This window comes from Erigeron canadensis, chromosome 3 (genome assembly GCF_010389155.1).
Source record: "Erigeron canadensis isolate Cc75 chromosome 3, C_canadensis_v1, whole genome shotgun sequence".
In the NCBI taxonomy this organism is placed as follows: domain Eukaryota; kingdom Viridiplantae; phylum Streptophyta; class Magnoliopsida; order Asterales; family Asteraceae; genus Erigeron; species Erigeron canadensis.
The window spans coordinates 10385986-10413085 of NC_057763.1; the positions used below are offsets into that span (position 1 = coordinate 10385986).

A 27100-nucleotide genomic window follows, 5' to 3' on the forward strand; every position below is an offset into this window, starting at 1 on the left:
GTCACCTGACATGTCTTACGTGTCAAGACTTTTGCTTAAATGTACTGCACTTTTTATGGGTATTGGTGAAGTTAGTGGGTGAGTGGGAATACCAGCCGTCGTAGCATTAAATGCTTGATGGGAAGTATTAAATATTTTTGAATTCTCAAAATTTTGGAAAATAACTTTTTACAAATTATTTCAAATTTTTGGAGACTAAAAATATCTTTTCGTATATATCTTGGCAATATTTTACTGCCTATATATACCCCCACCAAAATATCCGTCTCATTTACTTCTCTCAAAATTCCTTCATTTACTCTTTCAATCATTCACAATTCGAGATCCCTTTCTCTCTTTCTTCTTTAAGTCTAAAACCCTAAATCAAGTTTCACAAATGGCTCCTAAATCTTCTTCTTCTTCATCTCGTTCTCGTGATGTGAATCTACTCACTGCTGAGTACATTCCATCACAAAATTTTATTCGTGCCACTGGTGCTCCCATAAGTTCTAAACTTATTAAATTAAATCCAAATAATCCTATGGCATCTCCCTAAGGGCTCCAGGCCGCTGACTCTCTTATAGGGAGAATTCAATCCTTTCTTCGGATTTCTCCCCTCAGCGATGCCTTCTCTTTGAATCCACACAAGCTATTTCATGACTACTTGTGTGAATTCTGGTACACTGCCTCTCTTTCTGAGGACTGCTCATCCATCTCCTTTTCTCTAAAGGATGGGTCAGTCCCGTGTACCATCACCACTGAAACATTGAGGGAAGCCCTTAACCTCAATTACTGGAGACAAAATGAAAATCCAGTGGTGATTTCCTCTAACATTAATTTCCGCCAGGTCTTCCTTGACATGGGAAATAAGGAGATGGTGGAGGGGGATGTGTTGAAGACCAAGGGGTCTATTACAATGAAAGGGCTTTCACCATCCTGGAAGTTCTTTATGATTCACTTGGTGGAGAGTTTGGGAGGGAGTTCTGGTGGATTGGACCAGATAAACTCCTTTCAGGCAGAGATGGCTTACTGCCTCTGGAATGGACTGAGGGTGGACTTTGCAGGTATTCTGTTCAGAAGCCTGGTGTTTAAGCTGAAGGGCAACAGGGGTCCTTGTGTCCCCTTTTCAAGATTCCTGTCCCTTTGTTTCATTCTGATTCTGGGCAGAGACGCATACAACAACACTCAATCCTTGTTCTCTGTGCCAGAACTATTGAGGAATCTGGACAACCTGGTGTCCCTTTCTGATGAAGTCCAGATGTCCCCGAGAATGATCTTTGCATTCTCTAAAACTGATGCACCACAATCTGGTGAGTAAGAAAGGCAACTGGGCGGGCCTCAAAATAATGAGGGACCCACCGGTTCGTCTACTGGAGCGGTAACTGTGGCTGAAGCAGGAGTCCAGGCAATTCCTAAAGCAAGAAGATCTTCTAAAAGCAGGAGATCAAGATCTGGACTTGCTGCACCTGACCAGTCACAATCTGTGATAGTGGTCTCTGAAGCCCATGCCTGTGATATTGCAACTGAGGATAGAGCAGTTGTAGTTGAGGCACCAGTCACCTCTGTCCAGGGAGAAGATGCTTCGGCAACGGATCCTCGAACTGATGATACTATTGAGGCAACTCAAACTGGTCATCAGGAGTCTGAACAACTTGTTCAGCCACCCCCAACATTTATGGATCTTGGCATAAATGAGGGTGTGTTTCAGCTTGAGTCTTCAGACTCATCTGAGACGGAATCTGACCAGGAGATGGCTGATGCAACTGTACTTGATCAGCTCCCTTCTCTCCTTGGTCAACCCCAAGAACCACATGTTTCAGTTTCCCCAACTAATGTACAAAGCTTAGATATACCTCCAACATTCGCCTCTCGCCAACTACTCTCTTCTATGGGTGTGCCTACAAATAGACACATCCTAACCCCACCGTCGCCGTCGTTCACACCTGAGCATTCTCAGCATGAACGACACATTGAATCTCTTCCCTTCATTTCTACAACCCCTCCTCTTCTATCAACTGATGCTACCGCTACTGGAGAACCAAATATTGTCATACCTCGTCCAGTTGCACCTGTAGCTTTTTCGGCTGGTCCAGTGACACCTTCTCCTCCGTCATTGGACAGCCAATTCGTGTCTTTTCAAGCCGATCTCTCGAACCTTCTCGCGAGGGTGGAAGAGATTCAAAAGACACTCGATCGGAAAACCAAGTCCCTCTCCAGGTACCACAAGGAGCACTTGCAAAACATTAAAGTGGTTGACCTGGGGATCAACAAGTTCTAGCCAATGAGGACTTGGTGTTTGGCAAGCTGAACGAGTTAGTGGAATCCTCCAATCAACTGGCAACATCTTTAAGGGAGGCATTCGCACTGACTCAATCTGGAGTCACATCTTCAATATCCAACCTGCTGAACAGTACTGTCAGATCTTCAGAGGTTGATATTAAGAATCTGGAAAGGCAGGTGCAAGATTTGTGTAACAAACCTGGCCTAGATGTGACAGAGCTTGGAAATCAGTTGGCCTCTTCAGTTGGTCTCAAGATCGAAGAAACTTTGGCTGCCAGTGAGAACAATTTGATTGAAAAGGTGATGTCTGAGATCACTAAGATTGCAGTGCCCCAGGTCGATCTCACTCCTATTACATCTGAGATTGATCGGTTGAGGTGCAGTCTGGATACACTGGCCAGCAAAGTATCTGAACACTCATCTGCCATATCAGATCTGACCACTGAAGTTGGCAAAGGAAGGGAGGTTGTTACTGAAAGCGTTAAGGAAGTCTCTGCAACTGGGCTCTCTTTAGATGATCTCTCAATACTTAAACAAATTTTAAAGAGTCAAGAGCAGACAAGTGGAAATGTAATGACTCAGTCTCAAGAGATAAATCATCTATGGAGGACAGTTCACATGATTTGTGGAGTCTTCAGAGAGTGCAAGAAAATGCAATCATGGCAGCCTCTAGATCGCCTGCCCTCTAGTCATGCCGATTTTGAAGCCATCAGGCAGGGACTAGATGCTGCCAAGGGGGAAAGGTCGGTACATGCCCCTCACACTCTTGTGAAGACTTCAAGTAAAGAGAAGGAGATAGTGGTGGCTACCAATACTGAGGCTCGTGAGCAGGAGATTGAGGTATTTGATGATGTGGTGGTAGGAAGTGTTGATAAGGGAAAGGCCATTGCTGATGAATCTTTGGAACCGGCCACCGATGCACCAATGTTGGAAACTGGCAATCTTGATTTGTTGCCTCCAGTTACTGAAAGCGAGAGTCAGAAGTTAGCAAGAGTGGGATACCTGGTCAAAGAAAGGAAGAAACAAATGAAGGTGAACCAATTTGAATCTAGGAGAAATCTTCCAACCCCTCTTGTTGATATCACTGATGCTCAACTCCTTGGATTGACACTTGTTGAATACAAAAAGATCAAAGAAGATCCAAGAATAGTCAATGCACTGAAGGAGATGCTTGAAGTGGAACTGGACAAACATTACCAGGATGATGAGGCTGAACTGGATGCAAAGTGTTTGAATGTGTCGGTGGAGAAGGCCAGAGAGATTAGGTCTGAAGGGATTCTCAAGAGGACTGAACAAGTAAAGAAGGCAGTCACCAAAGTGTTGAATCCACCCAAGTCCAAAGGAAGAAAACAAAAAGCCTTGCCAAGAGATGCAAATCTGAGGACTTGGGTAGAACCATCTGAACCCACAACTGATGATATTCGAGCTGCTACACAAAAGCTGAGCACGAGCAAAATCAAACTGACAAATGAATCTGAAGCTCGCACATATTTGTCAGATGTACAGCGTCGAAGGCACAATAGAGGCAGGATTACTGATGTTAAGGTTTCAATCAAGCCTGGTGCAAAGCATTTTGTTGTTGAGGTACAATACTTTGGTGGGCCTAAGAGGACAACTGAGAACCCGGATGTCCATCAGTATGGTCATTCCGAACATGTTGAGATGTTAAGGTTGCTGGAGGGGAGGCAAAAGAAGAATAAGGTTGAAAAAGGCTGGGAGTACGTATTGCAAAATCTTATCAAGTTCAAGGAAAATATTGAAGAAAGATTAGGCCTTGATCCTGAGGATACTCAGCCAATTTCATCAGTCTCAAAGAGAAGGAAAACTGGCGAAGGGCCATCTGTTTAAGTTTTCCTTCTAACTATCTGCTTGTAATTTTGTATACTTTCTTGTAACTTATTTGTAAATTGTGTGTATATACAAGTTACCAGATTGTAACTCACAAGTAAGATATCTGATAAGATCTACATACAATTAAAACAAAATCCAAGACATTTGATGATCTATAAAAATGTTTTGGAAACTTAATAGGTTTTATCAAACTCAAGTATTTCAAACTTAAACTTGTATAGAAACAAGTTTGAAATCACTTGACAATATTTCAGGACAATTAGGGGGAATTTGTTAGGTCCAGTTTTAACTAAACTGGAGCTCTCCAGTGACATCTGGAGAGCATGAGAAATTGTCCGAAATATTAGAAGTCCAGTTGCATTGTACAGGTTTAGCAACTGATGACTTCCTCCAGTTGAGATCAGAAGACTAGAATCTGAAGACCTTCCAGTTGAAGTCAAAGACAACAAATGGAAGATAGAGATTGGCAATGGCAGTGAAGCCCAGTTGACAATCTACCAGATTAATCAACTGGAGAATCCTCCAGTGTAAATGCTCTTACAAAGCTTTAACTGATTACGAGGAGGACCTTTTTACTCTACATCCTTTTAACCGGACAATGATATTGTCTTTGGATAAAGATACAAAGATGTAGAGTGGTTGAATAAAGTAACCTTTTGTCTTACTTTATTTAACACACACAAAGGATTATTTTAACAATACTTTTGTGTGTTGTCAACCATATCTGTACGTCGAAGTTGAGATCCCCATGCTCAATCTTCGACTATAAATAGAGGTCCTTGCACAAGCATTTTCAATAACTTTGCAAATACATATATTCTGCAATATTGGTGAACTTGTGCAATATTCTCTCAATCGCAAAAAGGAACATTTCACAACTCTAAGTGTTTCGATTGTTTAGGAGAAATTCCAAGTTTAGATCAATTGTAATTCATGGGTTGTTAGGATATTTACATTCTTGTATTATCTTGGTTCCGCAACAACCTTGTATTTTATTTAAACAAGTAATAAATAAAATACACTTGAAAATTACATATTGTCTCACCAGTTTATATTCTCATCATTTATATTATTGCAGTGTATTAATATTCTGTCACCTTATTACTTAATTCCAGTTAACCTGGTACACGATCAATCTAAACTGGTCACATCCAGATTAATTGATCGTGTTGCAAAGTTCACTCACCATCGACATAGAGGTGTCTTCAGCACCCATCTAGTAATAGTTGGGACTTACACTTTATATATATTCTTGCATTTATATTTATTGTAATACTAGTCCAATCTAGTGCTTACTTGACTTTTCATATTCATACTAGTCCTATCTAGTGATTACTTGACTTATTGTATTATACACTTGTGGGTTAAACCATTGAGTGAGGGACTTCACAGAAACTTTGTATCGAGACCCTATGGTCCCACCAAACTCACATGATATCCATAGTTGATGCATATCGGACTACCCCACTAACGAATTATCACTTTATAGATCGGCGTCATTAAGTGAAATTCGTAAACGATAATTACTTTATCTATCCTTAGACTTTAGATACAAGTAGGTCAGCATGTATGAATTGCATTTACTTGATATAGTTCTAACTCTCCTGAATAAGTGAGTACATAAAGTACTATTTTCAGTAAGTGTAGTGAAATATGATGACTGACACGTGTAGTCAATACAAGATTTGTTCCTTCAACTTGAAAGTTGAAGTATGATACCATTTGGCTCCCTCATTAGGACTAATTAAGATGTTTGCATGGCCGTGCTCAAATAAATCCAGATGGTTCTCGATTATATGTGCTCAAACAGAATCGTTAAATTATGAAATGACATCGATCCATATTCATATTTAACAAGGTATCTGAAACAAAGGGATAATAAATGCCTTAACCATTTAAATATACTTTAAGAAACTATACTTAAATATTTTTGGGAGCATTGGCGTGTTGCTAGACGCTAACCAATGTTATTACCTTCAATTATTACGAGCTCAAGTGGGAGCTGTTAGTATATGATCACGTAAAATGAACGTATGTCCGGAAAGTATTTAAGTCTACGGGGTCACACGTCTCGACAAAAGTGTAATTATAATTAATTGCTATAATTAATATGATTTATTGATTAACTAAGATCACGAAAAACTAACGGTCGTTTGTTAAAATGTTAATAGTTAACGGTACTAGGTTAATTGTTTTTAACACACAATTCTAGGGGGGGGGGGGGGGACAGCTGAAACAAGGAGAACGAGGGTTTTCCAAACCCTAAACTTGGTCATCAAGTTAACCTAATCCTATAAATAGAGGCCTAAGTTAATTGTTTTTAATACACAATTCTAAAGGTTTTTTAAAACCTAAATCTCTCCCTCTCTCTCTCTCTTTCGGTTCTAAGGACCAAAAATAAAATCCCTTTTAGGGTTCTTGGTGATTTCGATCAAAGCAAGGTAAAAGGAGAAACCAATCATTGCCGGTTTGTGATCAAGTGCTAGCACGCATAGTCGCATACATTCTAGTGTCGTGTGTGTAATCGTAGAGAGGTTTTACTTTAAACCTTTCATAAAGTTTCTTACCTTATTTTCTTCAAATTAAAGGTACACGCTTTCTTTTTTGGTTAATTAATCAACTACATAGATCTATCTTTCGTTACGTGCTTTGTGATTTGATTTGATAAATTGTTATATAACCCAACAGATTCTACTATCAAATCTAATATATTACAAATTAAAAAGAAAAAGAAAAACGACTACCGGCCAATGAGTTGTTGGTTTAGTGGTATAAAAGGGATGTGAGCAGTTTTGCCTTTCTATAGGTAACAAGTTCAAATCCTGACTCTGACGTTTTCAAAACAAACGATGCTTCATAAGTTCAAGTTATATACCTTTTCATGTTTTTATTTGGTTGGCTTGTTTAACAGCATATTACAAAACTAGACGGCTTCTGTAGTTGTAGTAGTGTATAATCTTATCTATTTTGATATGGTTAAACTTGTAATATTGATCAGTTAGTATTCGAACACACTTTGTGAATGAAGTCCTTTACGTCTGACAAAAGTTGCTCAGATTCAGGCACCTCTCGGAAGACATAGAAACTGTGACACATATTTGGGTACTCCACCAAATATGCTTCTTTCTTGGACTTCTTCAGCCACTCGTAGTACCTGTTTTGCCAGTCTCTTAGAGGATCAAATCCAGACACAACTACCATGGTTACTGGAAAATCATATTTTGATATGTCCATTGCATTCGGCCCACTCACGTTGATGATTGTATGATCACGATTGTTTCCTTCACTTGGCGGCATCAAAGCCTTCCAATACCATTCACATTGCTTCAGTGACACTAGGGGAGTTCCTTCGTGTTCTCTTTCGGCATCTGTTAGCTCCTCTCCACCAAAGAATGGTTGAATTGATATCAAACCAATTACCTTCAAATATCATAAGAGTTAGTAAATGTCGTCCAACATTAAATGACGCAATTTAAAGTGTATTAGAAAATAGATGCAAACAACAATTAAGATGACAAGTAGATGTTAATAACAATGATATAAAAAAATCAAGATCTCCTGAAACGATTTATGAAAGTTAATATATGATAGTGACATGAATTAGCAACGGACTTGTGGAAATGGTTCGTGTATTCAATTAAACATATTATTGATAAACCTTTAACCAAACTCACGAATTGTTCCTGTTATAATATCATGTTTATAAACACTCCGGATGAAATGTATATAATTGAATTTTTTCTTAAATTTGATCAGTAACAAGAACTTAATGCAAAAAGAGTATAGTATCACATGTATGTTGTATACTACGAAACATTTGGTCATTGTGTGGCTGTTGTATGCAAAATTAATATCATCCTTGATTTTTTTTTACCAAAACCAATAAGACTATTGAAATTTTGAAAAAAATTGAGGATACAAGGTTAGGAAAATTAAAGTGGTACGCCTAGTTAGCTAGGCAAAATGCACCTGAAGTCGTTGGAAGTTAAATTCGCATGCTCTTTGAGCAACATAATGAGCTATGTTTCCACCCGCGCTATCACCAAGGAGAAAGCAACGTGAAATATCAACATTCTCCGGTAGCCATTTTGATCTATTTTCCTCAACGTCTAATAATTTCAACACGTCAAAACAATCGTTATGTGGTACAGGGTATCGGTGCTCTGGGGCACGACGGTAACCAACAGAAACAACAATGGCAGGCACTTTTCTTGCTATCCTGCGGCCCCAAGTGTCATAGATTTTTACGTTGGGGGCAAGATAGACAAATCCACCCCCATGAAAGCACATAATCAGAGGTAGATCTTCAACAACATGCTGTTTTGGGACAAATACGCGGAACCAAAGCTGGCTAGTTGGATTTATGACCACATCGTATGTCTTGACACCAAAGATGGGTATCGAAATCGATGGGATCGGTGGCTGAAGGCATCTGAGGAAACGACGGTTGACAGTGCCGTCTGGTTTGCTAACTGCGTCTGTTGCCCAGGAGATAAAGGATAGGTAAATACGTGTTCTCCATGGTAAGGAGGGGGAACTCGGAGTTTTGACTCTAGTTTCCATTGAAAGGAAAGATGAGAGGAGAAAGGAATCAAGAGCCAGAGTGATCGAACAACTTAATTGTTAAGTAGAAGTGGGCATTCTAGTTTTATCTCTGTTTTTTTTTTATTGGTGATGCATATGTTTTGTTCGAACCTTCCTATAACATATGCATATACGTTTTGTTAACATAAATTGATCAATGAATCATGTGAAGAGGGACGTATTCCACATTATATAATCTAGGTTACCCAAAATCCAACTTAAACAACCCAAGCATAAATAACCTGAACCTTATTCGATTTGGGTCATGGCCTCATGGGTTAGTTTATCATTCTCAAAAATGAAATAACCGACCTGACCCAAACAACCTAACCTATCAATACTCTGACCTATGGTTATTAATAATGTGATCTTGAAAAGTTTAACATATTATTAATAATGTGATCTTGAAAAGTTTAACATACATGAAGTAACTTGAAAACAAGCAAACATAAAACTAGGAAGTGTGGAAACTTGGGCTTCAATATAATTGACACAATGTTGACGCATAGTGTATCTCTTGAACCTACTTGTTGACTAGCCGGATCATAACTCAACCTTGTAACTGGGTTTAACACGGGCTACTCTTATCGCCTGGTCAACACATACAACAAAAACCCTTGGTTTTAAATAATTCACTATTACAAATGTGCAAATTGAGATTATAATAAGGGGAAAGGGGTGCAGTAGACAAGTTTGTTCGGCTCTTTAGTTTGGCTTCTATCGGCTCCTTGGCTTCCTTGTAGCACGTGTATCGGTAAACATTGGCAAGTTTTATCGGCTATATAAATTAGCCACATTTGGCTAATCCTTGTGAACGTTGAGAGCGTGCTATGTGACCATTGTTTTTTTGGCTTTTGTGCCAAAAGCTCTCTCACCGGAAACCTAATTTTTTTTTTAGGGATTTTCGATTTTGAGGCAAATACTATAGTTTTCTTGGCTTCTATTGCCGGAATCCATGCCAGAAAAAACTTGCCTGCTCCAATCGTACAATACACTTTTCGGTTGAGATCTGAAACCCCTTTTTGGGGTTTCCGGTGGTTTCTGGCCAGAAACGTTCACTTTTTATGGCCAACTAGTTGTTTGGCAAGGGTGCAATTGACACATTTCATTGGCTCTTTGGCTACATTTCCGGTGACCCCTTTTTTGGGGTTTCTAGTTCAATCGTTTTTCCGGTGACTCTTTTTTTTAGGTTTCTGGTTTAATCGGTTTTCCAGTGACTCCTTATTGTTGTTTCTGGCTTAATCGGTTGCTGCATGTGTTCAGGTCACTCCTTTTTGAGGTTTTTAGTGGTGTTTCTTCAGTTTTTCGGTGACTCCTTTTTGGGTTTCCGGTTTATACAGTTTTTCAGCGAGTCCTTTTTGGGTTTTCCGGTTAACTGATGCTGCTTATGCTTGATTATATGTATATTTATCTTATTTACATTACCGTTAGTTGCATGTTTGTGATTAGCTTGGTAGGGTTAACTTAGCGTAGCGTTGCCGGATTTATTCCTTGGTAGTGTTGCCATCTTTTGTTCCATTAAAACAATAGGTAGTCGGAAAAGTGGTATTATGCTGATGATGATATCGTTGAACAATTAGGTTGTCGGTGTTACGTTTAGATGGACGATGATGATACACCCGTAAAAATGGGACTCGGATGATCCGGGGCGTATCTTGGCCGGGTAAACCTTCGGGTTGGCAGCCATGGCGTCTTCGACTTCCGAATTCCCGACCCCCAAATTCTGAGCCCAAGTGTCATTTTTTTTTAAAAACTGGGCACTATATTCGTTTTTCCGGCAACCTTTAATATTTCCGCATTGGCATTTTGGCAAGTTTTGGCTAGTTTTGTTGCACTACACCACCACTTTTGGCTCTGTTTTGGAAAAGTTTGACTAATTTTTGGCAAAAAAACACGTGACGACATCTTATTGGCTAAAAAAGAGCCAAAAACTAGCCAAAGAGCCAAGCATCGACTCTGTACCCTTGCCCTAATGAATTTTTCAAAAGTTTAACATCTTACCAATAGCCCACTAACCCAATGGCCCTTTAATGGTTACTTAATGGTTATTTTTATCAGATGTCTTAAATTCAAATTATGCTTTTATTTTGATCAATAAGTTTAATTACAACAGATTTCCCATTTCAAAAGAAAATTATCAATCCTTTTAAATACCTTCAATTGAAGTATAACTAAATTTAAAGTTTTTTTTTCCCCGGGATTAACCAGATACTTCGTCTAATCTCTATAATAAAGAATAGAAAAGGTGGAAAAATATGGACAGAGAACAGTAAAGAAAGGCTAAACCTGTAATTATTAAATTCTCATATGTGCATTGTACAAATGAGAGCAAGTACCCACGCGTTGCGGCGGTGAGATGGTGAGGGTGATGGGTCATAGAGTATGATCGGTCATAGGAGGTGATATATCATAGAGTGTCATAGCCAAATGTCTTAGCCGTACGGGTTCCGCCCTCGGATTTAAAAATTCGTCGAAAGTATATCGAATGACATCTCTAATGAAAGAGCATGAAATTTTAAGAACACCCATATAACTTTATAATTTATCGATGTACGGTTTTTGAGATAAAAGATTTTAAAAAAATTAGTGGAATAAAATGATTTATGGAGGAGAAAGAAGTTGTAGGCATTAATGTATGGTACATTATGTATTATCATGTGTATATTGTTGAAATTAAAAGTTGAAAGTTAAAACCCTATTTGCTTTATAATATAGTATGGATACTAGATTTAGACCCGTGTCCAACACTGGACACGAGGTTTACGATATTATCAATATTAAATCTTCATATATTTAATACATAAAAGTTTATACTTTTGAAAATACGGTTCCAAGTATTATACTTTGCAAGTTGTGATACAATAATCATAGGTTCGTCAATGTTATTATTAACTGAGACATATTGATTAAATTATTTGTCGTAGTCATTCACAATGCACATGCTACAATAATTTCTCTATATAGAATTTTTTGAAATCATTTGTCCTCATAATATGATATTATTAATGAAAGATATTTAAGAATTAAAATATAAACATACTTGTGATCTTATACTTGACATTCAAATATATATACTAGATCATGATGCGGGCCTATAACACAAATATGTTTATTTTCAGTTACTTTTACTATGATAATTAGATAACAATTAGGATTTTTTTTATATTATTTAATAAAAATTAAGACTCTTGATTTGAGTATCAATTAAACCTTTAAAAAAACTATACATAAATACTTTTTGTAACTTTTTAAAAAAGTTCTAAAAAAATCCTCTTAACTTGATGGCTAAAAATAAATATAAATCAAGTGTTAAAGGCTAAAAAAGTATAAATTATAGATGGAAAACAAAAAAGTGTAAATTAATAAGAAATTATTTTTACAAATTAAGATAAATACTAGTATAATATTATATTTGGATAATGATTATTATGATTATTTTAATTTATAGTTAATCTAAATGATGACATAAGCGAGAGCCACTTTTATGAAATTAAACGATTTGATTGGTTAATAAATTATTAGTTCAAGTGTCTTATAATATATATTATAAGATTAAGATTTAGATTAAAATAATATAGTTTAGATATAAATATAGTGAGTTATTTTAGTATCACCTCTTATTTTAGGACCAATTAGGACATGTGTTTTTTGTAACTTACACACCACCATCATTATCATCTACTACGATATACAACACTTTTTTGTAAAAATACTAAAACTTTCCGGCGACGGGCCCACCAGAAAATCATGTGTAAGTAACTTACACATGTGTATGTAAGTAACTTACACACTTACATACACATGTGTAAGTTATTTACACATAATTTTCTAGCGCCGTGGTGGCCGAAAAATCATGATGGTGATCGGAGATGATTACGATGGTTGTCGGAGATGATCATAATGGTATGGAAGATAAAAAAACACATGTCCTGTTTTAAAGTAACTTAAACCTCAAGATCACGCCAAAGATTAAGAAACGGATAGGTCTGACCCACAAAACCACTAGTATACACCGGGACTCCCATTCACTACATCCTACTTCTGATATTACATACAGATAGATTGTAATGTTTTAAAATTTTATGGCTAGCGTTACCACCAAGTGTGTTATCAAGCCTCTAAAAAAAACAATTTCAATAATTAGTTTTCAGCCAAAATTCTCTACATTCAGTCTTCAATATTCTAATTCTAAAAGTAATACGAGTATAAATGTAGGGATTAGTTGCCGTTATGGAGGAGGTAGTAGTTCACGTTTACAAGATTCCAAACAGAATAATAATTCTGATGCTGCTGATGATCAAGCCCTTGATGTCTCCTCTATTAGGTACTTATATACTACTCTCAGTATTTGGTATAATTTGTTTGAATTTTAGACCCATGTGAGATAACCTTTATCAATTGTTTGATAACAAAATCATTAGTTTGAAGAACCATAGGTTAGCATATAAATCGACAAGCATGAAAACAAACATCCTTTGTATGCTCATTTAACTTAACCTCTCACACCTAGCTTTTGAAGACTCTAGTTGGGGATTTTTTGTTTTAGCAACATTTTATCCTACTCCTACTCCTATATTACAGGCATAATGAAACCAGGTCTTTCAATAAACCCTATTAATTAACCCCATAAATGTGGAAAGTGTGACTCGAACCCAGGTGGATCCTCCTAAGGTCAAAGACTTTACTGGCTACCAACCCCATTAGGACTCTAGATGGGATTGAGACACAAATAGAAAAATAGAGAATAAAGAGAGATAGCCCGAAACCTTGTTTTATTATCATGCTAGTTCGGTTTTCAGTAGTTGGATGCGATGCCATATTCCTTGTATTTGAATACATATATATTTACATAATTGTTAGTAATTTGTTCGAGACATAAAAGGTGACACCAGTTAAACTTTTAAGCATATGACCACATTTCAATTTTGCTGACGGTGTAGAATTGTGCATTAATCTGGAATGCACAACATAGATTGAAATTCAATCGACATTGGAACGCTAATATTATATAAAGTACAGGGTAGTGATGCTCTTATGTTGGAAGAAATAGATAAAAACAATGAATGGATTTTGTAAGTAGACCTTGTAACGCATATGAGCCTAGTTTTGCACCTAGAATATCAATAGTAAGTGATGGGAAGATTTTTGTGCTTGAAGATTATATTGGGTCGTCTACTAATGAGGAAGCCAGTTAGAAAGCCATCCATCGGAAGCAAGGGGCGAGTTTGTTAAAGGGGGTTAATTCATTTAATGGTCTTTTAATGAATAGGATCCATACAGGTGAAATTGGAGAGTTTTAGTTTATTGCAAATAATAGAAAACTATGTTTAATATTTTGTTTATCTTACTCTGAAGTTTTATGATTACTTGTTTTTCCTTTGGCATTGTAGTTAATAAGAAACAATGATATTCACTACATTTTTTTTAGTACTTTTGGTATGGAAAAGGAGTATCTCAAGAAATTTGTAATGTAGGAAAGATTTATAAATACTTTTAAGCACTAACTTGATAGAGTATATCATGGAGAAACAGGGATGTCATATTCTTGTTTATGTGAGACGTGCACCTAGCGCCTCATCTTTGGACCCTTGTCACCTAGGACCACCTAATGCCTGTTCCACTCAAGCATGTAACCCAACAACCAAGAGGTTGTGGGTTCTTGTCTTAATTAAGACAAATGAGGATAATTGTGATGAGATCTTTGAATGTATGCCTTTTAAGTTTTAACAATATGCAAGTTAAATTATCTAAAACACACAATTTCAATTTATCTGCTTCGGTATTATGTATTATTATTTTTTCTTTGGATGATAATAGGTCAAATACTGTGAGACTAATAGATGATCAGCAAAATATGGTGAGTTGCTGCAAACATCTGCTGTTACTTGCTGAGTGTTAAGTTCAATGGGATTGTTGGTGAGACTAATCTGCATATTTTGCTTAGGTTGGTATTGTATCCAAAATTTCTGCTATTCAGATGGCTGAAGATGCTGAACTTGACCTGGTGTGTATGTATTACAATTTTTTTTATTTATTAAAAGATGGTTTCCATCACGAAACTTACAGTCCATGGTACATTACATATCTACACGAACAACCACTTACACACTTAATCTTCCTGATACCACCATGAGTTAAAAAGGCCCAACAAACAAGCAGATACAACCCGACACTATTTGAATGTATATTAGAAATATTCAGTTCATTTTCATTTCTTTTGAACTATATGTTTTCCATGACTTGTTCCCTCTAAATGTGTTTGCATGATTTTTGTAGGTTATATTGTCTCCAGATGCTGATCCCCCTGTTGTAAAGCTGATGGATTACAAGTAAGTTTCATCTCCAATGCACTTATTGTACTGATAAAACCAAAACTGTTGCAGCACTTATGATATAGCCGCATAATTAAGATACAGGTGGTCATAATATCACTATAAGATATATAGATGCATATAACCGAGCCAAAGAAAAAGGACAAAAGATTTGTCCCCTGGGTTAGTCCCAATCCTTTTGTGAACCAACACTGTAGCTGTCTATAAACTCTTTCTTTTTGTGATTTTCCAATTATATGTCTTGCCTATAAGTTACACAATTTTTGCAGCAAATATAGATATGAGCAACAAAAGAAGAAGAAAGAGCAGCAGAAGAAAAATGCAGGTGACTACCTTTTTTTTCTCGTGTGCAGCTTTTTATACTATTCAAAGCTTTCACTTTAAATAAAAAGTTGAGCATAGTATGATCTTTGTTGCTAGCACTTCGCATGGATCAGAAGGAGCTCAAGATGGGGTAAGAAATTTTTCTAATGCTCGCTGGCAAGCTAAAGTTTATTAGAATTTGCATGCCTCAAGTTCTTTCTTTTTGGTGTTGCTAACATATTATTCTTAATTAAATGGTAAGGCTACTACTGAATAATTGTTTAGTGTAGTCCTTTTTTATAATAATAGTGATCGTATTCAAACTGGGTGAAGGGTATGAAAAAGCTTCCTCCTCATAGTATATCCAGCTAGTACAACAATAGTCGTTACTATAGCACGAGGGAAATGGATTTGGGTCTTCACTAACTATCTATTATCTTCTAAAAATTGTGTTTTTTTTTTTTCTATTTTGTAGTTATAACATTGACGTGCACGATTATTCTGTGCGTTTGAGGGCTGCAAAGAAGTTTCTTATAGACGGTGACAAGGTTTCTTTTGATTTTCCAACATGGTTTGTTTTTCATAGTTTCAGTATGATACTTTTTTTTTTTTATCCCTATTTAGTTTTTACGCTAAATGCACTCAGGTTAAAGTTATAGTGAACCTAAAGGGTCGTGAAAATGAGTTCAGAAAAAAGGCAATTGAACTATTGAATCGTTTTCGCAATGACATTGGGGAGGTACCATTTTTAGTTAAAAGACAATTAATAAACATTCATTTAATTTTCATCTAGAATAAATCTTAGCACCATTTCTTTGTAAACATTCATTGTAAACATGGAAAGTAACTATGGTTTATTGAATGATTTTGAGTTAAACAGTTAGCTTAAGCATTCGCTTATCTAGGTTTGAATGATATTGCAGTTGGGCATTGTGGAAAGCAATAACTTAAGAGACAAGAACATGTTCATGGTATTGATTCCAAACAAGCTTGCTGTACAGAAAGAATCACCAAAGAAAAAGGAAAAATCAACCAGGAAAGAAGTTCCGGCTAGCATATAAGGACACCTATCAAATTGGGCGACTATGTTATTAAGGCACCTAAACGAGCTCCTAATTAATCTTCACTTTGTTCATAAAGCAACACGTATTTTGAAATCTTGTATAGTTCTTGTATCATATGTTCATCGGAAAAACTTCTTACTATTGTTCATATCCCTATACAAAACCGTTAAGTTCGTCATGTTTTTAGCTCAGTTTGTTACTGACTCAGACGGAAATTTAAGATAACTAATTGATTCCGTTGATTCAAAGAAAACCCGGAAAAAAATTCTTCAAATTATCGTTGATTCAGATTGAATACCGATAATCTGGATTCTCACACTAAACACACGTTGTGAATAGGGAAAAAATGAAATTTTGATTTATGAAAAATTGATGATTTCCCTAGGTTCTATTACATATAAATAGAGAGGCGAATTTCGAATGGGCCCTAAAAAACAAGTGGGCCGAAAGTTATAAGCAAAACAAAGTCCGGAAAAACCGAAAAAACATATAATAAAAATGTCCCAAACTCATAGAAAAAGGTCGTTTGAGGGCTCGAAGGCCGACCAAACCGCCTTTGGCTGTTTGCAACTCGATTCGTCTCGTTTTTGTGGTCGTTTTGACTGGTCATAGGCCCAAAACGGAGTCCTGTAGCTCAAGTTATGCCCTTTTTAATAAAGGTCTCTTTTTCATCATGTCTTGGCCTTCTAAATACAATAGGGCTTGGGCTTCTATACTTGGGCCTCCATCATTCCCCTCTGGATAGACAAAATTCGCCCTCGAATTCGCACCATGATCATCATCAGAAGAATCCCCATGATAAGGCAACAAATGCTTCACATTAAACACATCTGAACAACGAATATGGCTAGGGAGCTGAGATGATAAGCATTTGAGTTTATTTTCTGCACAATTTCAGCAGGCCCTATCTTCTTATCTGACAGCTTGTTATATTCTCCAACTAGAAAACGATCTTTAGTCAAAACAGCCCAAACAAAGTCACCTTCTTCAAAATCAACTTGCCTTCGTTTCTGATCAACAACTTTCTTGTAATTTGCATTGGCTTGGACCAAATTATCATGAACAATTTTATGAGCTCCATGTAACCCTTCTACAAAATCTTGAACCTTCTTTGGAATAGGGCTAGAAACAGGAACTATCATTAAATCAAGTGGTCCCCTAGGTTGAGATGAGTAAACAACCTGATATGGACTAAACCCAGTACTACGATTAACAGCATGATTATGAGCAAACTCAGCTTGACACAACTTCTGATCCCATGCCTTGACATGATCACCAACTAAACACCTCAATAAATTACCAAGTGATCGATTAACAACTTCGGTTTGCCCATCAGTTTGTGGGTGATAAGCACTACTGAATTTGAGCTGAGTATTCACCATCTTCCATAAAGTACGCCAAAAGTGACTCAAAAATCGGGTATCTCGATCAGAAACAATAGACGTAGGCAAACCATGCAATCGATAAACATCACGAAAGAAAAGTTGTGCAACATTAACAACATCAGTTGTCTTCTTGCAAGGGATAATGTGAGTCCACCTACACAAGATGTTAATCAAGTACAAGATATAATACGAATATGATAATAATGACAGTTATATCAAGTAACCCGACTGGCAAGTGATTCTAATCTAGATGAAGACTAGTTAAGAATCACGATCCAGATGATGGATATGAACAAGTAAGATAATTAAGAACAATTGTTGAAACTATATAAATACTAAATATAATCAAGTATTATGGCAATGAGTCAAGATGTATTTTTCCAAGTATTTTATTTATTGCTATAAACAAAATACAAAGGTTGTTGCGGAACAAAGATAATCACACTTGTGAAAATATCTAAACAACCTACAAATACAAATGATCTAATCAACGAGGAGTTACTTGTAAGAATAATTAGAGTAAATATCACACATTGCAATTGCCAAAGTTCCAAGCATTTTTGCAAGTGTGAGAAGTCTTATACTTATAGGCAAACATGTCTTGATGACATAGCAAATGCCGTACAAATATGGTTGGTGCATTTATGGATTTGTTGGACAAATCCATAACATGTATGTTTAAGGTAAAGTATGTAAGTTTCTTTGATGTGACTTGACATACTTTATTCCCAACCTTTTGCTAAAACTATCGCAATCCCAGGTATAAAGGTATTAACCGGGTAAAGGTAGTTTAAAGCCTGCAAAAAGACTTCCTCGTAATCAGTGTAAAAGTGTTGTAAATACTTTTACACTGAGCCTCTTCAGTTTCGTCTTCAGATAAGATCTTCTCTGAGCTCTGCTTCTGAAATGATCTTCTTCTTCAGTCTTCAGTCTTTGACTTCAGTCTGAACGTCTTCATTGTTGGTTGATTTTGAAACTGAAGTGAAGCTTCAGTGAGCTTTATTCTGAATGACTTCAAAATCCTGAGCAAGCTTCATTCACTGAACTTCAACTATTTTGAACAAATCATACTTAGTCGATTTTCGACCTAACAAATTCCCCCTATTTGTTCTAAAATAGTACATGCATTTTAGACTTCTATCTATACAAGTTTGCAAGTCTAAAAAGAATGCAAGTTTTGGTTTAAGTTGTAAAATATTTCCTAGAACATTTTATAGATCATTGATGCCTTAAGAAAATTTTCTTGTTGTTTTTCTAACTTAAACTATTTCCTATCAACTTGTTGTAACTTGCAACTATATAAATGATACTGAGATGAGTTGAGTTACAAGTACATGATGAAATGAAAAATATTTACAAGACAAATATTTACAATATAAACAAGACTTTTGCAGGCCTTGAGCCAGAAGGTGCATCAGTAGCCTTCCTCTTTGGTGAACCAACTTTCCCAAACAGCCTTTCTTCCATCTCCACCTTGGCCTTCATTTTTTGATGGATCTTCAGTATCTAGGCACCAATCAGGTGAGACTTTGGCTTCCCCTTCAGAGCATGTATCATCTCTCTATGCTCAGAGATCCCAAACTCATGCACAGAAACTTGCTTATATTCTTCTTCTGCCCTTTTTTCTCTCCCTACAATCAAATCAAACAACTTCAAACCATTTTCTTTGACAACTTCAACATCCAGAATCTTTGCAGGATTAGACCTGTGTTTCATGTAATACTCATATTGATCTTTCTCATGCTTATTATGAATCTGAACAGTGTCTTCAGAAATTGGTATGAAGGTCGAAAGGTCAGAATTACGAGCATGTTTCCTTGATGATCTTGGGCCAGTAAGCTTTGGCTTTTGGGGTGGCTTGTTCAGTTGCCTCTCAACTTTCTGAACTTCAGCCAGAATTTCTTTCTTCTTTATCTCCATCTCCTTCTTTCTGTTTTTCACCAAGTCCTCATTGGACAACTTGAAGGTGAGATGGTCTAGCTTTTGTTCAAGAGGTGAGTATTGCATTCCATACTCATGCTCAGCCATTTCTCCTAGAGCTTTCTGCACTCTTGGATCATTCTTGATTTTCTGATAACGTTCAACTGTCAATCCAAGAGCTGCAGCATCAAGCAAGTCAATAGTACCCATTGCCATATGTTGTGCCCTTTCCTTTTCCTTGTTTTCTCTCCAGATGATGAATTGGTTGGAGACTCGCTTCTGAAGGGCCACAAGCTTCTTGCCATCAGCGGTTAAATCGGGCAATGGATAACCATGTTCATCAACATTTTCACCAACTACCAATCCAAAATCCTTAGAGCCTTTCTTCTTTGGTTCTTCAACCATCTGAGCTTTTCCTTTATCTTTCTTTGTAGGCTCAGATGGCTGTGGCTCAGATTGCTTCTTCAAATGTTCCCCCTCAGACTCAGATTGCCTCTTGGTCGTTTTAATTAATTCTTGAGAGCTGGCAAGCAGACCAATTGGCACATCACTTCCCCCTTTGGGAATCTCCGTAGGCATCTTAGCATATAAATCAATCGCCTTCTGCATGCCCTGCAGAGGTTCCCAACTCTGCTGTATGATGCTGTCAGAAATGCCTTTTGACATGGTGGCAAAATGAGCTCTTAATCTGAAAGTAGAGTTCAGGTTTAGCTTCTCATGCTCCAAAACATCCTTTAACAATTTCTTATCATCTGCAGAGAGTGAGGGAGGAGGAGGAGCAACGACTTCAAGTTCTTTCTTAAGCAAGGCCAGAATTTCATCAAGTTGCTTCGACTGGCTCTGAACATTTTGGTCAAGGCTTGACACAGAGTTCTTCATTTCAGTAATTGCCTTGTCAACCTTGTCATTTGTTTCTTTGGAGAGTTCAGAAACCAGCAATGTGACCTTCTTTTCAACTTTCTCTGCCACTGACACTGAAATCTGAGAGATGATTTCCTGAGAGAATATAGATTTCAGTGTCTCAGTCACCTTCTCACCAACAGAAACACCAAGTGATTTCTCATCCAAACTTGGCTTCTTCACCAACTCAGCCACTTCTTTTTCAACTGCCAAGAATGATTGTTTCATCATATGCACAGAGGATGTCATGAAGCTTCCCAGCCACCAATCCTTCATTACCAGCAATTTTTGTAAACTCAGTGCCCATAAAGACTTGGGCACCCTTCAGATCAGCCACGAACTTGGTGTTGGTAGTTAGAGATTTGGTTAAGTCCTCAACCTAAAGAAGTAGGCTTTGGACTTCGGTATGTGATTTCTCTAACTGAGCTTCAATACTCAACGGTGGAGGGGGTTGAATAGAAACAGAAGCAACAAAAGGTGGGGTTCTAAGATCTGCCAGAGTTTTCTCCAATATCATATTTGAAGGACTCTCAAATTCAGTGTCTGAGTCCAACTCTTTCTCTTGATCTTCTGGCAGATCAAAGTTTCTCCTTGGTGGAATATTGTGAATTTGGGGGTGAAAGTATTGGAGTGGTGGTTCAAATCTTGGTGAGGTGACAAAGGCAAGAGTTAAACCTTCAGGAAACAAAGGGCGTTGGTGTGAAATTGGTGGTCGTTGATAAGGAGGATCAAGATCAATGATATTTTGGGGATTGATGGGAATGTTTTGTTGGATCAAAGGAGGTGGAGGGATAGGTTGATTGACAAGCTTGAGGGGTGGCTCAGAATCCTAATGATTCTCCCTCAGAAGATCCTCATCAAATTCAAAATCCTCGAGGTTTCCCTGAGGTAGCTCATCGTCATCCTAGATATTTACTATCTGATCAGATTTGCTCTGGTCCTGATTCCCAGAATCATAACCAACACCTAGTTCAGCAGCTGCAGTAGCAGTTGCATCGTCACTAGTCAAAGGTGGAGCTTCAATAGTCGATACCGGGGTTGCCTCAGTAATCCTTGTGCTATCTCCAAAAATCCCTTCATTAGCCGTAGAAGTTGAAACCTCAGTCTCTCTGGGTATCACCTGAGAAACATCAAAAGTTTGTACATGTACAGAGTGTAAGATTTGTGAAGTTACAGAGGGTGCACTTGCAGACTCAACTTCTAATGTGTGTTGGGCTAACACACTTAAATCTTCACCATCTCCTCCTAAAGAAGTTTTGGAGATGGTTGCTTGCAAGGTTCCCAATTGACCTTCTTTTGAAACCTGTTTTGAGGTCTCAGAAGGCTGAGCTTAGGTACTAACATCCTTGGGTTGTGAGGATGGCCTAAAAGGACACAATTATAATAAACCCTTTGGAGATCCTGAGGAATCTTTTGGGAGATCCTCAGGTTGGTCAGTGGAAGATGTTGGTGGCGGGGTGGAAGAACTTGATTTGGATTTAAACAAGTTCAACATTTTGCCACTAGATGCATTGGTGGGTCTCACATTCTTTTGTGACCCGCCTAGTGATCTTTCTGAGCCAGCCGGTCGTGCTGTGTTAGTTTTATTTTTACCAATACCTGAAGCATTGTAGGGGAGAGCTCAGGCTCATCTTCAGATTCAGAGAGCTTGGATAGATCTTCGCAGTATTCAGGTGCAGAGCTCTCCTGAAGTATATCAGGATATCCCTCTCCCAGAATATTTATGAAGCAAAGACTGAGGAATCTTGGGAAGGCAATATGTATACTTCTTTTCCCCTTCAACTTAGTAATCAGTTGGGAAAACAACATCTCAGCAAAATCCACATTGATTCCATGCCACAAATAGTATCGCATCTCAACTTGGATCAAGGAAATCTGATCCAGACCGCCATTGTTGCCACCAAGACACTCAACAATCTGTGTCCAGAAGTACCTCTAGCAATTCTTAAAGCCAGCAATGAAAATGTGGCCAGAGGTCTTCAAATTGCCATTATCATCCAAAATTTGGTTGTGGCCGGTCACCAACAAAACTTCCCTGAAGTTTACTCCTTTTCTTCTTTTCATGTACCGAGTATTGGGAGGTAGATAGTTCAATCTGAGTGCCTCCCTAATCCCATCTAGGGTTATCACGCACTGTACCGTGCCTTCTTTCAAAGTAAAGGATATGGACTTTTCATCCTTACTTACTTCTGCAGTGTACCAAAATTCCAGAAGATATCGGTGGTACATCTGTTGTGGAACGACAGTTAGGGCATAAGAAAGAGGGCAACGTTCAAGAAATGTATTCAATCTGCCCAACAAGTTATCGGATTTGGCATTGACGGCTGCCTTGTAATTGTTCATGTTGAACCGGATGGTTTTAGATTCAAATTTTTCTAGCCATGAAGAACTTGGTTTAACTGCCGATTTTGGAGGGGAATATTCAAAGGCAATAAGTGTTTTAGGTTCCTTGTGTTCTTTCTATTGTTGTTGAGCCATTGAATATGATTGAAAGAGGATATGAAGATGATTGAAGGAATTTAGGGTTTGAGTGTTCGAAGGAAGATGAATGTGAGAGCGAATGAATGATTGGGAGTAAATGAAAAATGTTATAAATGATGGAATGATTTTAGGAAAAAGGTATTTATATTTTCAAGGGAATATGAAAGGATTTCCATGAAAATAAAAATAAAAATATTTTGAATTTTAAACCTAATAAAATTTAAGTAATATTTTATTGAAAAGTAATTTTGATCGGGTTTGAAATCCGAAATAATTTTGGGTATACGTCCGCATTTAATGCAACAACGGCCATGACCCCACATTTTCGAAAAGTATTCAACCGTTTTTAATGCAAAAGCAATGATCATTTTTCTTTACGGCGCAAGTGGTATGACACGTCAGCAAAAAGGTATCTTTGTACAGTAAAAATCACGTGTCCACTTGTCAACTAGGTATCCACTTATATAATAAAAAGGTTTTGAAGGACTTCAGATTTAATTTATTTAAATTTTGAGAGAGGTTATGGAAGTGCAATCTGAACCTTCTCATTTTCTAAAGTTCTGAAGTCTTCTCAGATTCTGAGCCATTTCAGACAAAATAATTTCTGAGGCAAAAATTCCCCCTCAAAGAAAAATTTCCTTTGCTAAAAAAAATATTTTTGTCAATTCCCCCTGAAATGCTACACAGGATTTAGCATTCCTAGCTCGCTGATGAGATGTTTAAAAGTTTTGACATCTAAAGGTTTTGTAAACACATCAGCTAGTTGCTTATCAGTGGGAATGAAATGAATTTCAATATCACCTTTTAAAATATGATCACGAATGAAGTGGTACCGGAGATCGATATGCTTGGTTTTGGAGTGCATGACAGGATTGTGAGATATTGCGATAGCATTTGTGTTATCACAGAATATTGGAGTTTTGGTATACTTAACACCGTAATTAGTTAGTTGGTTCTTCATCCATAAAATATGAGCACAACAACTTGCTGCAGAAATGTATTCAGCTTCAGCAGTGGATAATGAAACTGCAGTCTGCTTCTTGCTCGTCCAACTAACTAATTTGCCACCAAGGAAATGACAACCACCTGTGGTACTTTTGCTATCTATCTTACAACCTGCATGATCAGAATCTGAATAGCCCATGAGATCTAGACTTGAGCCTTTGGGATACCAAAAACCTAGTCTGGGGACACCTTTAAGATATCAAAAAATTCTTTTTACTGCATTCTGGTGTGCTTCTCTGGGATCAGATTGAAATCGTGCGCAAAGACATGTTGCAAACATTATGTCTGGTCTACTGGCAGTTAAGTACATTAATGATCCCACCATACCAAGATATTTTGTGGGATCGACATGTTTTCCATTAGGATCTGAGTCCAACGTTAATGGTGCAGAAATTGGAGTATATTTGGATGAAACTGAGTCAAATTGATATTTCTTTTATAAATCTCTAACATATTTTTCTTGATTTATAAAAATACCATCACTGGTTTGTTTCACTTGAAGACCCAAGAAATATTTCAATTCACCGATCATACTCATTTCATACTCGGAAGACATTATTTCAGAAAACTTATCACACAATTTTTCATTTGTAGAACCAAACATAATATCATCAACATATACTTGTACAAGTAAGATATCACTTTTCTCATGCAAGATGAATAAAGTGTTATCTATTGCACCTTTTTGAAAACCAATATCTAAAAGATGTCGAGTTAGAGTATCATACCAGGCTCTAGGTGCTTGTCTCAGACCATATAAAGCTTTGTTCAGTCTATACACCCAGTGAGGTTTTTCTTTACTTTCGAATCCTGGTGGTTGATAAACATACACGACTTTTTCCAATTCCCCATTCAGGAAGGCAATCTTAACATCCATCTGGTAGACTTTGAACTCATGATGAGCTGCAAATGCTAAGAAAATTCTGATAGCTTCGAGTCAAGCCACTGGTGCAAAAGTCTCATCAAAATCAACTCCTTCTTCTTGTGCATAACCCTTTGCAACAAGTCTTGCCTTGTTTCTGATAACATGGCCATCTTCATCTACCTTGTTGCGAAAGACCCATCTTGTCCCAATTGGTTCTTTCTTCAGGTTGCTGGGACATGGAACAAGCTCCCAAACATTGTTCCTTTCAAATTGGTTAAGCTCTTCTTGCATGGCTTCAACCCAACTTGGATCTTTCAAAGCCTCGTCAATATTCTTCGGTTGAATCAGTGATAAGAAACTGACATATAAGCATTGATCGCTTGTGGCTCTTCTGGTCTGAACCCCTCTACTAGGATCGCCAATAAATTGATCAATTGGATGTGATCGTGTCCATTTAGAGTAATGACCAGGATCAACAATGATATCAGTGCAAGAACTCCTCTGGCTTACTTCAAGAGATGGTTCAGAATAAACTATTTCAGTTTCATCATTTTCATCATCTTGTAAATCACGATTTGCATCATGAAATTCTTCATTCTGAGGCATTTCAGGGGGGACTGATATCTGAGGAGTAGCACACACATCTGATCTAATAGTCGATTCAGAAGGATGTTTGAAAGTGACTGAAGGATAAAATGGAGTGTTACTTTGCTGATTATTAATTGGTTCTGAACTAAGATGATCAGAAACACGTTCAGGTGATTGATCAGTCTTATCATGATGACCAGATTCACCAAAACTGATAGGATATTTTGAAGGTGGTTCAGAAACTGGTTTATTGAAAATTGCAGAATTTGATTCATCAAAGGTAACATGAATTGTCTCATCAACCTTTTCAAGTCTTTTGTTGTAGACTCTAAAGGCTTTGCGAATTGTTGAATACCCTAAGAAGTAACCTTCATCAGCCTTGGCATCAAACTTGCCCAATTTGCTGGAATCATTCAGAATGTACACTGGACATCCAAATACATGGAAATATCCAATATTCGGTTTTCTATTTCTGAGCACTTCATAGGCAGTCTTTTTTCTTTTGACATAAATTGAACGATTCTGGGTGTAGCAAAAAGTTGCAACAGCTTCAGCCCAGAAACATTTTGGAAGACCTGATTCATTCAACATACTTCTGGCAGCTTCTATCAGCGTTCGATTCTTTCTTTCTACAACACCATTCTGTTCTGGTGTGTGTGCTGAGGAGAAGTTCTGAGATATGCCAGTGTCAGTGCAGAAGGTTTCCAGAGTGGAATTTCTGAAATCAGTGGCATTGTCACTTCTGAGCTGACGAACTTTTCGCTTGTGTTTGAGTTCAATTTGTTTGATGAGAGCAATAATTTCAGCAGCAGCTTCACTTTTGGTTCTGAGGAAGATCACCCAACAATATCTTGAATATTCATCGACTACAACTAGAGTGTATTTCTTCCCAGCTCTTGTCTGCACATTCACAGGACCAAAAAGATCCATATGAAGCATATGAAGTGGTTTAGTGATGCTGAAATTTTGCTTGGTCTTGAAGGATGCTCTCTTCTTCTTTCCCATTTCACACCCTGGACATGGCTTGTCTTTGTTGAAAGACATTGCTGGTATCCCTCCAGCAAGTTGTTTTCTTGACAACTTATTTATATTTTTGAAATTGAGATGGGATAACCTTTTGTGCCATAACTAGTTGGTGTCCTCATCTGCCTTTGTGTAGAAACATTGTTCAGAAGTAGCACTATTCATGTCTACTATGTAAATGTTTCCCTTTTTTGGAGCAATCATCACTACCTTCCAGTCTCTGTTGAATATGGTGCCTTGTGAAATATCAAATAATACCTTGAAGCCATCATCACAAAGTTGACTGACACTGATCAGGTTATATTTCAAACCATTCACATATGCAACTTTTGTGAATTTAACTTGACCATTATTCACTACACCATATCCCTCAGTTTGTCCATTTTCATCATTTCCAAATGTTATCGAGGGCCCCTCTTGCACCCTATATTCCTCTGGCAGGGTTTGGTGACCAGTCATGGTTCTGCCAGCAGCACTGTCCAGAAACCATATATTCTTTTTGCGGTCACCCTGCACATACACAAAGATTAGTTTCTTTTG

At 37.4% G+C, this 27100-nt stretch overlaps 2 protein-coding genes across 3 annotated transcripts; one reads left to right on the forward strand and one right to left on the reverse strand.

Moving 5' to 3' along the window:
* Positions 1-7104: 7104 nt before the first annotated feature.
* LOC122591484 (probable carboxylesterase 18) lies at positions 7105-8673 on the reverse strand. The gene is made up of 2 exons (XM_043763749.1): positions 8080-8673; positions 7105-7530 (listed from the first exon to the last, which is right to left on the reverse strand). Exons 1-2 carry the CDS (start codon positions 8671-8673, stop codon positions 7105-7107), a joined length of 1020 nt encoding a protein of 339 aa, XP_043619684.1.
* Positions 8674-12735: 4062 nt separating this feature from the next.
* Positions 12736-16571, forward strand: LOC122591339 (translation initiation factor IF3-4, chloroplastic-like). 2 transcript variants are annotated; one of them, XM_043763603.1, is made up of 9 exons: positions 12737-13018; positions 14512-14551; positions 14639-14698; positions 14971-15023; positions 15296-15351; positions 15447-15480; positions 15805-15877; positions 15976-16068; positions 16253-16571. In XM_043763603.1, exons 1-9 carry the CDS (start codon positions 12777-12779, stop codon positions 16388-16390), a joined length of 789 nt encoding a protein of 262 aa, XP_043619538.1. In that variant the 5' UTR covers positions 12737-12776; the 3' UTR covers positions 16391-16571. The 2 variants fall into 2 exon arrangements, with proteins under 2 accessions (XP_043619539.1, XP_043619538.1); XM_043763604.1 differs by lacking the exon at positions 15976-16068 and having other exon boundaries at positions 12736-13018.
* The last annotated feature ends 10529 nt before the right edge of the window (positions 16572-27100 follow it).